The sequence below is a fragment of the Empidonax traillii genome, unplaced genomic scaffold (genome assembly GCF_003031625.1).
Source record: "Empidonax traillii isolate 1590-97213 ecotype Southwest subspecies unplaced genomic scaffold, ASM303162v1 scaffold55:size2822071, whole genome shotgun sequence".
NCBI classification, from domain to species: domain Eukaryota; kingdom Metazoa; phylum Chordata; class Aves; order Passeriformes; family Tyrannidae; genus Empidonax; species Empidonax traillii.
This window is the reverse complement of record NW_020955248.1, coordinates 2,197,514-2,208,763: the sequence shown is the minus strand read 5'-3', so window position 1 is coordinate 2,208,763 and position 11,250 is coordinate 2,197,514. Positions and strand designations below refer to the sequence as shown.

Here is an 11,250-nt window from a genome sequence, read left to right as displayed (position 1 = left end):
AAAACCCTCATTTAAGCTTTCTTTATAGACTGGAGGAGTGGGAGGAAGAAATGCCTCCAGAGAATAATATATTGTAAGCCTGGCTTTTAAATTGGTAAATATCTGTAAGCTCTAAGAAAGGCTGATGGTCTCTGACTAACTAGAGGAAACTGTTGAGACTGGGGACTTTTCCTCTTGTTTCAGCAATAACTTTGTCTCTCTGATTCACTTATTCCTTTTATAACCCTAAAAGCAAAGAGATGCTGCTATCCCTACTCCTCGGATGGGGACAGATATAACGTGACTTCTTCTTCAGAGCCCCTCAGGATGTCTTTGAAAAAGTAGGGATTTTTTTTGAGCTCTGGTCTCTTGAGCCCTGAGGAAAAGCATGAAAGCCTGGGTTTTTGCCAACTCCTTAAGTGGGAACACACCAGAAGAAAGGAAGCAAAAAACACCAATCTAAAAACCTACAACAATGTCTTCCAAGCCTCTGAAGGCTCATAGTTATCAATTATCTTTTGAAGGCTTACTTCAAAAGTAATTTATTTTTTTACTAGGTGTCTGATAAGAGATCAAATAAAGCTAGGGTGAACAGTCAAGTATGTTCCTATTTTATTTTGATATCATTTGAGGAACTCGACTGGCTACTTGAAATGCTGGAGAGAACAGCTGAGTAGGAGTTTGGACTGAGTGAAGCCAGCTAGGCAAGAGTTTTGCATTAGGTTTACAAAAGAGCTTGAGTAGGCTGAGATTCCAGGCTGATGAGATGGTCTCCTCAATGACTACACTTCTTTTGTGGTAGAGAACTCAGTTCACTTGACATGTGAGCTATAGGGATGGAAGCGGAGTCGATTTTCTGTAGCACTACAGTACCTGATGTTGCTAATTTTTGTGGCATTTCCTCCTGTGGCAGTGATACCAGGATGCTGGTTGCTCTGTTTGGATCTAAGCTACACAAATAGCTGACCAGACACCAAAGATGGCAGCTTTTGGTCCAGGTTTGATCTGAACCAATGACTTAGGAATGAGAAGCATCATATCTTATGCCAAAAATTTGTCTGAGCCAAAAAAATACTCCTCTGCTTTTTGCCAAAGAAAAAAGGCACGGGAGCTGACGAAGGAAATCTGGTACTATGGTCTAAAAAGAGCTCAGTTCAGGTCATGACCAATGACCAGTTTAGTACCAGGTGAAACACCAGGAGTGTTTCAATGGTGCTCTGCCGAGCTGTGCCCTTCCTTCCCAAATCTGAAGTTGTTTGCAGGAGCTGCTGCACCCCAAATTTGATTTTTGCCTTTGTGTTAGCCTGGGACCCCCCAAATGCACGTCAGGATGGCTCAGGAAAGCCGTGACTGACCTTAGTAGGAGCTGCTGCCTGTCACAGGCAGTTACAGCAGGACTCATCTCACAGCCTGTGCCGTATCCTGCCATGTCTGTCGGCACAGAGACACACACAGGCGTGTCAGATCATGTGTCTGCAACAGCCACACGAGAAGTCCTCCTCGGCGCTGCCGGCTGCGGGTGGCTGCAGTGCAGCTCTAGGAGTGCCGGTAAAGCAGGGAAGCAGCATTCCCAGGGTGGCAACAGAAACCTCCTTGTGCTCCGAGGAGGAGAAAAAGCGAAGCATCTCAGAAATTCCTCCGAAGCTACAGGAATTGTTGTGCGGGGAACAGGGGCGATGAGGGAAGGGGGGACATCTGGAGATAAAACGTTACATGGTAGTTTGAAGAATCTTTGTGTGCAACAAAGAGCAAATTTGCTCAGAAAAGAAGGAGCATTGCAGGACACCTGAAACTATATTTGCATTTGGAAGACCGTGCTTCCCTTCCATTTTCTTATTGTCAAAACACCTTGAAAATCTCAGAGTGTTTTTCTTCTTCCTCCCACTCTGCCCCCTGATCAGGAGTTTTAAGTGGGAAATGCTGAAATAGTTCATTTCAAATCTTTCAAAATCAATCTTTCTCACATCTTCTAAAATAAACTTGTAGATCTAAACTATTACTTCAGCTCAAAAAGGAGAAAAAATTCAAGGCAATTATCAATTAAATTTATTGCAAACAGTTTTTCACTTGGGATTTAACAAACTTCTTGGATTCACCCTAGTTTTAGTTTGTTTCTCTCTGTTTTCTGAGTTTCAGTTCCCCACACTTTCACTTTATTTGACCTTTTTTTAACATTTCTATTACCCATCTGTAGTTTAGTTTTCCATTTATTTAAATATTAACGTGAGAATAGCAGTGACACATTATTCTTTTTTCTTAATCAAACCAACTAGCCATTCTAACGTAACTGTCTTTGAGATTGAGGAAACAGGAGAAAGTATTCCGTACAGCAAAAGTATTACAGAAATCATGGACAGAAAGCCTCTGCTTGGAGAATGAGTCAGTCTGCTGCTGTCTAGCAGAAAAGATCAGCACGGAAGTATAGAGCCTTTAGAAACAGCTTATGAATTTACAGCTTGCAAAGTAAATGAATTCTCTATGTCTCTGATACACACACGCTAACTCATTCCCCACACATGCATGCATACATACAGGTCTCTGGTGGAAAGACAGGGAATGTGCATTCTGCAACGCATATGAACTTTCTGTTTAGAGGAGAAAAGATTTTTCCAATAGGCACAAAATCCCACCCCCTCAGCACCCCTCCTTCCCCTGTGTCTGACACTGACTTCAAGGGAGGAGTTGAGCCAATTATCTGTGAGTCCTACAGAAGGAAAATCTGCAATTTGCCAGTAGTTGTGAGAGCGAGAGGGAGAAAGGCAGCGAGGGAAGAAGAAAGACTTAATTGGCAAATATAAAGAAAAATCCCTTCTGTCCTAGAAGGAGAATATTTTAAAGCAAATCTCAGCCCAGCAGAAAAGAAGCTTTCAGAGAGGGATGTACCAGGCAAGACCTGAGGAAGCGTAGACAGCTTCCATGCCTGCACTGATCTTTCTCCATAGGGTCTGAAGCAGCATACAGGCAGGGTGGCCAGCCAGATGCACCCACTACCCTGCACAAATAGGTGTTGCTCCTGAAATTCTTTTCCCCCAGCAGAGCCTACACAACTTGTAAGAAGAGATAGTGGGGGTGGGAGCAACTCTGCTTTTCCTTTTCTCTAACTGAGGCTGTGAAGGAAAAAGCTCATCTCATCAAAGGGAAAAGCTGTCAGTGGTTCTGAGACTCTTCTTTAGCCCATGTCGATTGCCTGATGCAGTAATTACCATTCTTGGGATAACGCCCTCTGGAGCCCTGCGGTCCTTCCCGATCCTGCTAAGTTCGTGGGAAATACTGGAGAAGAACTGAGCCCAGAACAAGCAACGTGGGATCCACAGAACAACAGCCTGTTACAGCAGCAGCCACCCCTGATTAAAAGTATCAGCTTCATCAGACTGCACCGAGATCTAGGACTGCTCCTCCAAGGAAAGAGAGGTAAGAAATCAGCATGGAGTTTGGGATGAAAGTAGGAAACAAACATCACACAGGAGTGATTTTGGTGTGCATGAAAATTACAGGGACACTAACAGTGATTCACAAATGACAGGTCTGTTATGAATGATACAGTTTGTGTCTGCCTGTGTCCTTTTTAGCTGGGTGCAGTGATTTACTCTGGAGTGGCAAACAGAGATAGAAGCAGTAGCTGGAGACGGAGGAGTGCAAGAGAGGTAGTTCAGAAGTCTGTTCATGGATTGGGAGTGGTAGGGACCATAAACCCTGATGGGAGGATGGAAAACTAAGGTGCAGTAACTCCAGGTAGGTTGAATTAAGAATATCTTCCTTAGATATTTCTCTCTGAGTACTCGGGATCAGATTTGCCAGTACCTCACTGGAATTCAGCCAAGCACTCTCCAGAGCATTCAAAAGCAGGTTTGTTGTCATTCACCCGATACCTGCCTATGAAAAGAGCAGTGGTGGTTAGCAGGTAGAAGATGACATAAGGAGTTAAGATAAATGGGGTTAAATGTTGATTTTGGTATGCTGTTTCAGCTCTCTCTGGGCATAGGAGCCTTTCACTTCATTAAGAGGAGATAACATTAATTGCCTATATTTCTATGACATTTTGAAAACCCTGCACTGTACCAATATAAAATACTAATGTAAAGTTTCTAGCATCAAGCCAGTATCTAAAGCAGAAGGTATCACTGGGAATTAATCTATGCTTAAGAATTTAATAAACTGGAAGGAAAAGATGTAGATTAAAGCCAGCTGGAGCTTATTTGTCTCCTCATTCTCTTCTGATTGATTTTGCTTTACTTAGCACATGAACATGTGGTCTCTCTCTGTTTCCTTTCTTCCCTCTTTAATCTTTTTCAGTGTATGAGTGTGTGCCCATGCTCCCCCTGCCACCTCTGGGTGTGAAGGCTAAAGTTTCATTCCTTTTCTGAAAAGGAAAGAAGGTAGACTGTGTTGAACTGGAGAAAAACTGGAGTGGGGGGATAAGAAGAGCAGGCACAAAACACAGATATAATATCCCAGTTCAGCAGGATGCTCTGGAGTCAGATTTGCAAGAGAGGTGATGAGTAGCAACTCCATGAATCAAAGTGCTAGAAAGCCTCTTTTGACTTCAAGTGAAATGAAAAACAGTTAAGAAAGCACAGGAGTTGTCTTGACTGAATGCCTTGACAGGTGCAGAAAGGACAGCATAAAGTGATCAGGTCCCTCAGCACACATATTCTGTACAGGACATATAAGGCATTTGCTTAAAATGCATAACTATGCTCAATCCCTGATGCTTTTGCACCGAGTTGATCTCTAGCAGGTGTAAACCAACACAGTCCACTCACCCTCAGTGCATCTACACCTGTCCGTCTCAGTCTGAAGAGCTAACTCACTTCTAGATACTGATGCTGGGCTGTAAAGAAGTCTGTAGTTTTTCTCATTAATCTATCTCTCTCTTTTTCTCTGCCAAATAAGCCTGAGAGGGAGAAAGGAAGCATTAAGTCTGTTCATGGATGGAAGACTGTATTGGACTGGCCACGTAGGAAAGGGCAGAGACAGCGTACATGTCAGTGTTCAGAGACTGAATATGGTGTTTCTGCACTATTGGAGACAGGTCCTGTTGTGACTAGAACCTAGAGGCCGGTTCAAATACCGGATAGGTCCTGTTGTAACTAGAACACGGAGTCCACTTCAAATACCAGATGTGCTTCTTGCTGTCATTCCCACCACAGCAATCCCAACAGTACCATAACTCTGCATGTGTGTGTCTGTTCAAAGTTATGTTCTGGCATTACTATCTGCCTCTAATATGATGCTGTCCTGCCTGCTGAATATAATTCAGAGTCTAAGCCACTCTGAGGAGAGCATTGCACTTTCTTTTGTCCTTTAGGTAAGGCTGCTGTTGTCATGCAGCAAGTCATAGTAATAATAATAAATAGTTCTGTTTTGCTGTTTCCTTGGGCTGTAGCACAACACTTGAAATCATGCTGGATCACAGTTCCAGAGACTTCTTTATTTAGCGGTGACTGTATCTTCACTGCTGCTCTGGTGCTTAGCACACGCTAAACAAAGTAAAATATTTTAAGCTCTTGACTGAGATAATTGTCAGCCACATAAAAGCCTGGGAGAAAAAATTGACTCAGGGCAAAGACAGGAATCCAGATCTGGACCCAGAAATGATATTTCAGTGTACATAAAGTACTTGCATTGCAATATTAAATAAACAACACCAAAGTTAAATAAACGGCACAGTAGGAACTTGATTATTCTTTAATAAAATCCTAGTAACCAAAATAAACTCTTTCCAAAATGTGCCATCTTTGCTCTAACAGTCAGCTTTCCCCACACAGGGGTTGTATTTTTCCTTTCTGCACGCAATTCATTTGAACTGGTACATGAAAAATGTCTGAGCATCACTTTTTCTTTCCTGTCAAAGTTTCCTGCATCGGAGTGCTATGTCAAAATGCAATCTCCAAGGTCTTGGACATTTTAGATGTCAGGGCTTGGAGGTATTGCCTAATAACTATTTAAGATGGCTGTCCTTCATCTTTTCTCCTACTTGTACTTAGCACGCACAAAGACCCTGACACCCACAAGAGCTGTGTACATACAAAGACTGAAGCTCCGACGAAATCTACATTTCTGCAGTTCTACCCATAGCCAGCCATCCTGCTGCAATGCTGATATTTTGCTGATAGGGAATTCCCACACTGCCAGTCCAAAGAGCAAGATTACAATCTGGTTTCTAAAAGGTCACTGAAGGCACAGATGTTTGAATTTATCACCAGCCAGTGCTATTTTGTGGTTCACGCTCCCTGCATCAGCAATGAAGGTTGCATGGGACCAGCTATTTAAAGTTACTGAGATGTCTAGCTGCCACAGATGTTAAGCATGATTTTTGTTTGTGTCTGACTTTTGGTTGATCTCAGAAAACAAGTAGTATGCACAACTCCTATTTAGGCAACAAAATTAAGCGATCTAGGTTCCAATGGCAGCTGCAGTGAATGGAATATATTGGGGAATCTGACCTTTGTGTTTATGTATCTAAATGAGAACCAAGCTCTACAGAAAAATCTAGTTATGTATAAGTGATGTAGATGGTGGGAAGGAACCTGGTGTCTAAGTTGAAGCACAGCTGATAAATTTAGTCTTTAATGTTGAGATGAAACAGCAAATTGCAATTCAAAAGCATGTTATTTTTCAGTGTAAATGCCTTCATTTTTATATTATTTTAAAATAAAAGAAAAAAAAATACCACTGCCACCAACAAAACCAAACAAACAAAAAACCCAAACCCAAATATTCCCTGGAAATCAGACTGAGAAAGTTTAAGCATTTCCAGTAAAAAGACTTCTGTATGAACTATTCATCTACTAACCAGGACTATGCTCCAGAGCGCTCTTTTACAAGCTTGTGGTAAGAAGCTGCCTCCTGTTTTCTCTTCCATTCAGTTTCTGATCTTTCCTCCAACTCTGCTCTTTCCTCTCTCAGGATTAAGCAATGATGAAGACCATGTCTGGTGGAAACTGCAACCTGAATGTGCCAGCCAAGAACTCGTACCGGATGGTAGTGCTGGGAGCCTCCAGGGTGGGGAAAAGCTCCATCGTCTCACGGTTTCTCAATGGCCGGTTTGAGGATCAGTACACTCCTACCATCGAGGATTTTCATCGCAAGGTCTACAACATCCGGGGAGACATGTATCAACTGGACATCCTGGACACCTCTGGGAATCACCCTTTCCCTGCTATGAGGAGGCTTTCCATCCTGACAGGTGAGACAGCTGGGGAGAAGTTAGTAGATGGGGAATAGTGGGCGAAAGATCATAAGGATAGACATTAGCTTGAAAAGTGTAGCATGGAGATGATTTTTTCTTGGGAGGAAGCTAAAGGGACTGCCTGATGTTGTTGCAAGATACACTTACAGAGAGAGATATTTCCTGTCTGGGATGCTCCAGTACTATAGGGAATGCATTAGCCAGAGAGGGGAAGTCTACTAGGTGAAGGTCTGAAATTGAAATTTCCCTCTAGTTTTCCTTCTACCTTCCCCTCTTGCTCTGTATTTTTAATTGCAGTCACAAAGAAATGCCTGAATGAAATCTTGAGGCCATTAAGAGCAGCAGAGGGTAAAATAAACATGACATTATAAGACACATGCAGTGAAAAACAAATGTAAAGTGCACAAGAAGGGAATTCTACCCAAAAAAATCTGGAAGAATTTTTTATTCCTAGAATTTATTCCTCTTATTCTGTGCTTTATCAAATGTGTTAAAGGGGGTGGAGAGTGAAGGAAAATGGGGGGCTCATTTTGTAGGTTCTCACTGTCAAACAGTTCCTGTTGTGAGCTAAAATTAACTTTTTTAATTTTAAAAGTGACAGTAGAGATATCTTCAGCCACAGCTCACAGCAAAACTACTTTCTGGATTCGCTGTCTACCCTTATAGCTGGCCAGTGAAACGTGACATTCATATCTGGCCAAGCAAGAATCTGCATTCAGTGAGGACCTAGGACCAGTTTCTGGGTTGCAAATGTGAGCTTTTGTCCCTCAAAGCTCTCTTAGCATGTTCCACATGAATGTCATTCAACAGGCAATGATTTGCCTTATTTTCTACTTGCATAAGGAATTGTAAGTCAGGAAATGTCAAAAGGAAATGCCAGGGGGTCTGTGTCATTTATGTATTTCTTTTTTTCCATGGTCTGTTTCTCTTGAGCAAATGCAATGACAGCGGAGCACTGCACACTGAGAAACCTCTCATTACTGACTTAGGTGTTCAGGACTGACTGGCTGTAAATCTTTAGTTCAGGTGTTGCTCTGCATATTGCCTAATCAAAAGGCCAAGGCTGAGTGACTCTCCACTCCTTCTGGTGTCAGAACAGGCTGTGTTTTACACCGAGATACAAATGAAAGGAAGAGAAAGGAAGAGCAATGCAGCAGAGCTGAGACAGAACCATGTTTACAAAAGAGAGCAGAATGCACAATAACTTACAAGCCCAGTGCAAACTAGGAACACGATCAGATATAACTGAAGGAACATCATAGCCAAAAGTCTTTTCCGTAGCACTATAGAAAGGTGTGGTGAGTTGAATTAGAAGAACTAAAGTACAGCTGAGCGAATAGATGCCAAAGGACCAACTGAAAAACATGGGGAAGAGATGGCAAATAAACCTATTTCTTTTTAAAAATTTGTTCTTCTGACGCTGGCTGCAACCAACAAACCTCTACATTATCTTTTTTTAAATTGTAGGGGATGTTTTCATCCTGGTATTTAGCCTGGACAACAGAGAATCCTTTGATGAGGTCAAGCGGCTCCAGAAACAGATCCTTGAGGTCAAATCCTGCCTGAAGAACAAGACCAAGGAATCAGCTGACCTCCCCATGGTGATCTGTGGAAACAAAAATGACCACAGTGAAGTCTTCCGCAAGGTACGCACCGATGAAGGTGAGAATCTTGTCTCCAGTGATGAAAACTGTGCTTACTTTGAAGTGTCAGCCAAGAAGAACACCAACGTGGATGAGATGTTCTATGTTCTCTTCAGCATGGCCAAACTACCTCATGAGATGAGCCCTTCTCTCCACAGGAAGATCTCCATCCAGTATGGTGACACTTTCCAACAGAAATCCTTCCGGATGCGCCGATTCAAGGACATGGGTGCCTATGGCATGATCTCTCCTTTTGCTCGACGGCCAAGCGTCAACAGTGACCTGAAGTATATCAAATCGAAAGTTCTCCGGGAAGGTCAGTCCCGGGAGAGGGAGAAATGCACGATCCAGTGAAGGAGGTTTGCACTTCTGTCTGAAGTCAACATCCACATGCAGTGCCTTAAAGAAAAAATGGTCCATGGGAACACAGAACAGGGTCATGGAGTTTATCAAGAAAACCCAACGTGGAGAAAGGATAACTCTTCCTGTGGACTCTGCTGAGTCACAAATGTAAATAACATCGTCCTTGAAAATGACTGGGAGAAAAGCATACGCCTGAGATACGAGTGCATTTTTTTGTCTTTGTAATGTAGTTCCTCTTCATTCCCATTTTTGTTTAAAGAATACAGGCCTGAGAAGTGAAAACTTTTCAACCTTATCCTTACAAAGAAAATAGGTCAAAAATGCACAGAAGGCATTAACACTTACCGAGCATGCAGCTCTTGCTAAGAGAGAGGAAGTTACGGGTGTGTGTGTCAACCTCTGTGTGCCTGTGTGTATGTGTGCATGCATGTGGGGAGCTCTCCTTTTAAAAAGTGAGACTTGCATTTCAAAGGACAGCAGTCCTAACTGAGGATTCACAGACTGGGAGTGGACTTGCACTCACTTCTGAGGGCACCTGCATTAAGTAGAACTTGATTTTATGTTTGTGGGAACAGTTACCATTTGACATCGACATGAATGTTGGTTTGTACTATAGATTTTATTTGGGATTTGTTTTTTTTTTATTGTCGGGGGGGTGGATTTTTAGCAAAATCAGATGGCGTGTTTGGCATTAAACAGTGTCTGCTTTCTACTGCTGAAAGGTGGTTTTCATCTGTAAAATTTTCTAATATGTACACCAAGTCAAAGTGAAATTGTTCTGCAAAAACCAATGCCTTTGACTGCTTTGCAAGCCTGGTGTGATATTGTTTTTCAAAGCAGCCACACCAACTCTGAGTACCATAGTACAAATGCCACCCTCTGCCTTGATGGTCACCAGAGAAATGATTCCTTCCTCTGCCTCTGTCAGCTCAGAGTGGCCAGATTAATATGTAGACTTAGACCACTGAAGAGGCAGGATTGGGTTGTTCTTCAAAATTAGGAACTGAATGATTATAGGGCCAGCTCCATTGTATTTCTTCTGTTAACATGCCTCTAGTCATTTTGTTCATGGACTCCCCCACTGTCTGATAAAGGTTGCCTGGGTGGAAACCTTTGCATTGCAGAAGTTCTTCAGAACAGAAGAACAGAAGCTTTGTGCTGCTGTCCAAACAGGGCTGAACAGAACTGGTCAGATAAATCTGGGGCTGTCCATTCACTTCTTTTTTTTCTCAGCTCAGTACAGGCTTCCTTGTCTTCAGCTCTCTCCCTGTTCTGCTTTTGGCTCGGTTGTTTGATGAGCTCCTGTATGCCCTCAAAGCCCAATATATTCTCTCAAATATGATCCTGCCACTCTCGCTGACTGAAATGAGATGTGTGCACACATATCTGTGAGCAAAGCATGGCCCCAAGACTGTACACAACAGTAGAATATATATGTTATATATACCTCAGAATGACCTTCATATATATTCTCCCTTTCTCACTCTCAGTTTCTGTTCTTGGCTGTGTCTGCCTTGCTGTGTCTTGAGCAGAGCTGTAAGCTAGTTCGTGCTGTAATTTGACAGGAAACCAAGAATGATGATTGTCTGTAAAAATTAGCCTCTGGGACTCAAAATCCCATATTCATTTATCAGTTCCACCCTTCATTGGTACTGTATATTGACTGGTAAAATACACTGTTGTTTTATTCCTGTTGCCAAGGCAGCACTTGTCTGATCATGCCTCCCTCTCTCTATATAAATATGTAAATGGTTTATGATTAAACCTGGTTTATTTATTACCTGTGTCCTGGTCTTTTATACTTTCTCCAAGAATAAGGAGGAAGGTCCTATTTTTATGTTGTGCTCGTGCATCTAGGCAAGCGAGTTCTGGGTTACAAGTCCTGATGAGATCTTCAGTAAGTTCTGGAAGAACCTTTAAAGTCCTCCAGACATGAGGGGCTACACATTTGTCTGTTTGGAACAGAACTATATCCATATTTATCTATCTGTCTATCTATCTGAACATTAACTTATATATACAGATATCTGCAGAGGCAGAGAGTTACTCTTCCCCATGCTGCCTCCAACACAA

General features: G+C 42.3%; 1 protein-coding gene across 1 annotated transcript; it reads left to right on the top strand.

The window, feature by feature from the left end:
• The first annotated feature begins 2,590 nt into the window (after window positions 1-2,590).
• RASD2 (RASD family member 2) lies at window positions 2,591-10,955 on the top strand. The gene is made up of 3 exons (XM_027879559.1): window positions 2,591-3,390; window positions 6,889-7,168; window positions 8,639-10,955. The coding sequence occupies exons 2-3, from the start codon at window positions 6,898-6,900 to the stop codon at window positions 9,166-9,168; spliced, it is 801 nt and encodes a 266-aa protein (XP_027735360.1). The 5' UTR covers window positions 2,591-3,390; window positions 6,889-6,897; the 3' UTR covers window positions 9,169-10,955.
• The last annotated feature ends 295 nt before the right edge of the window (window positions 10,956-11,250 follow it).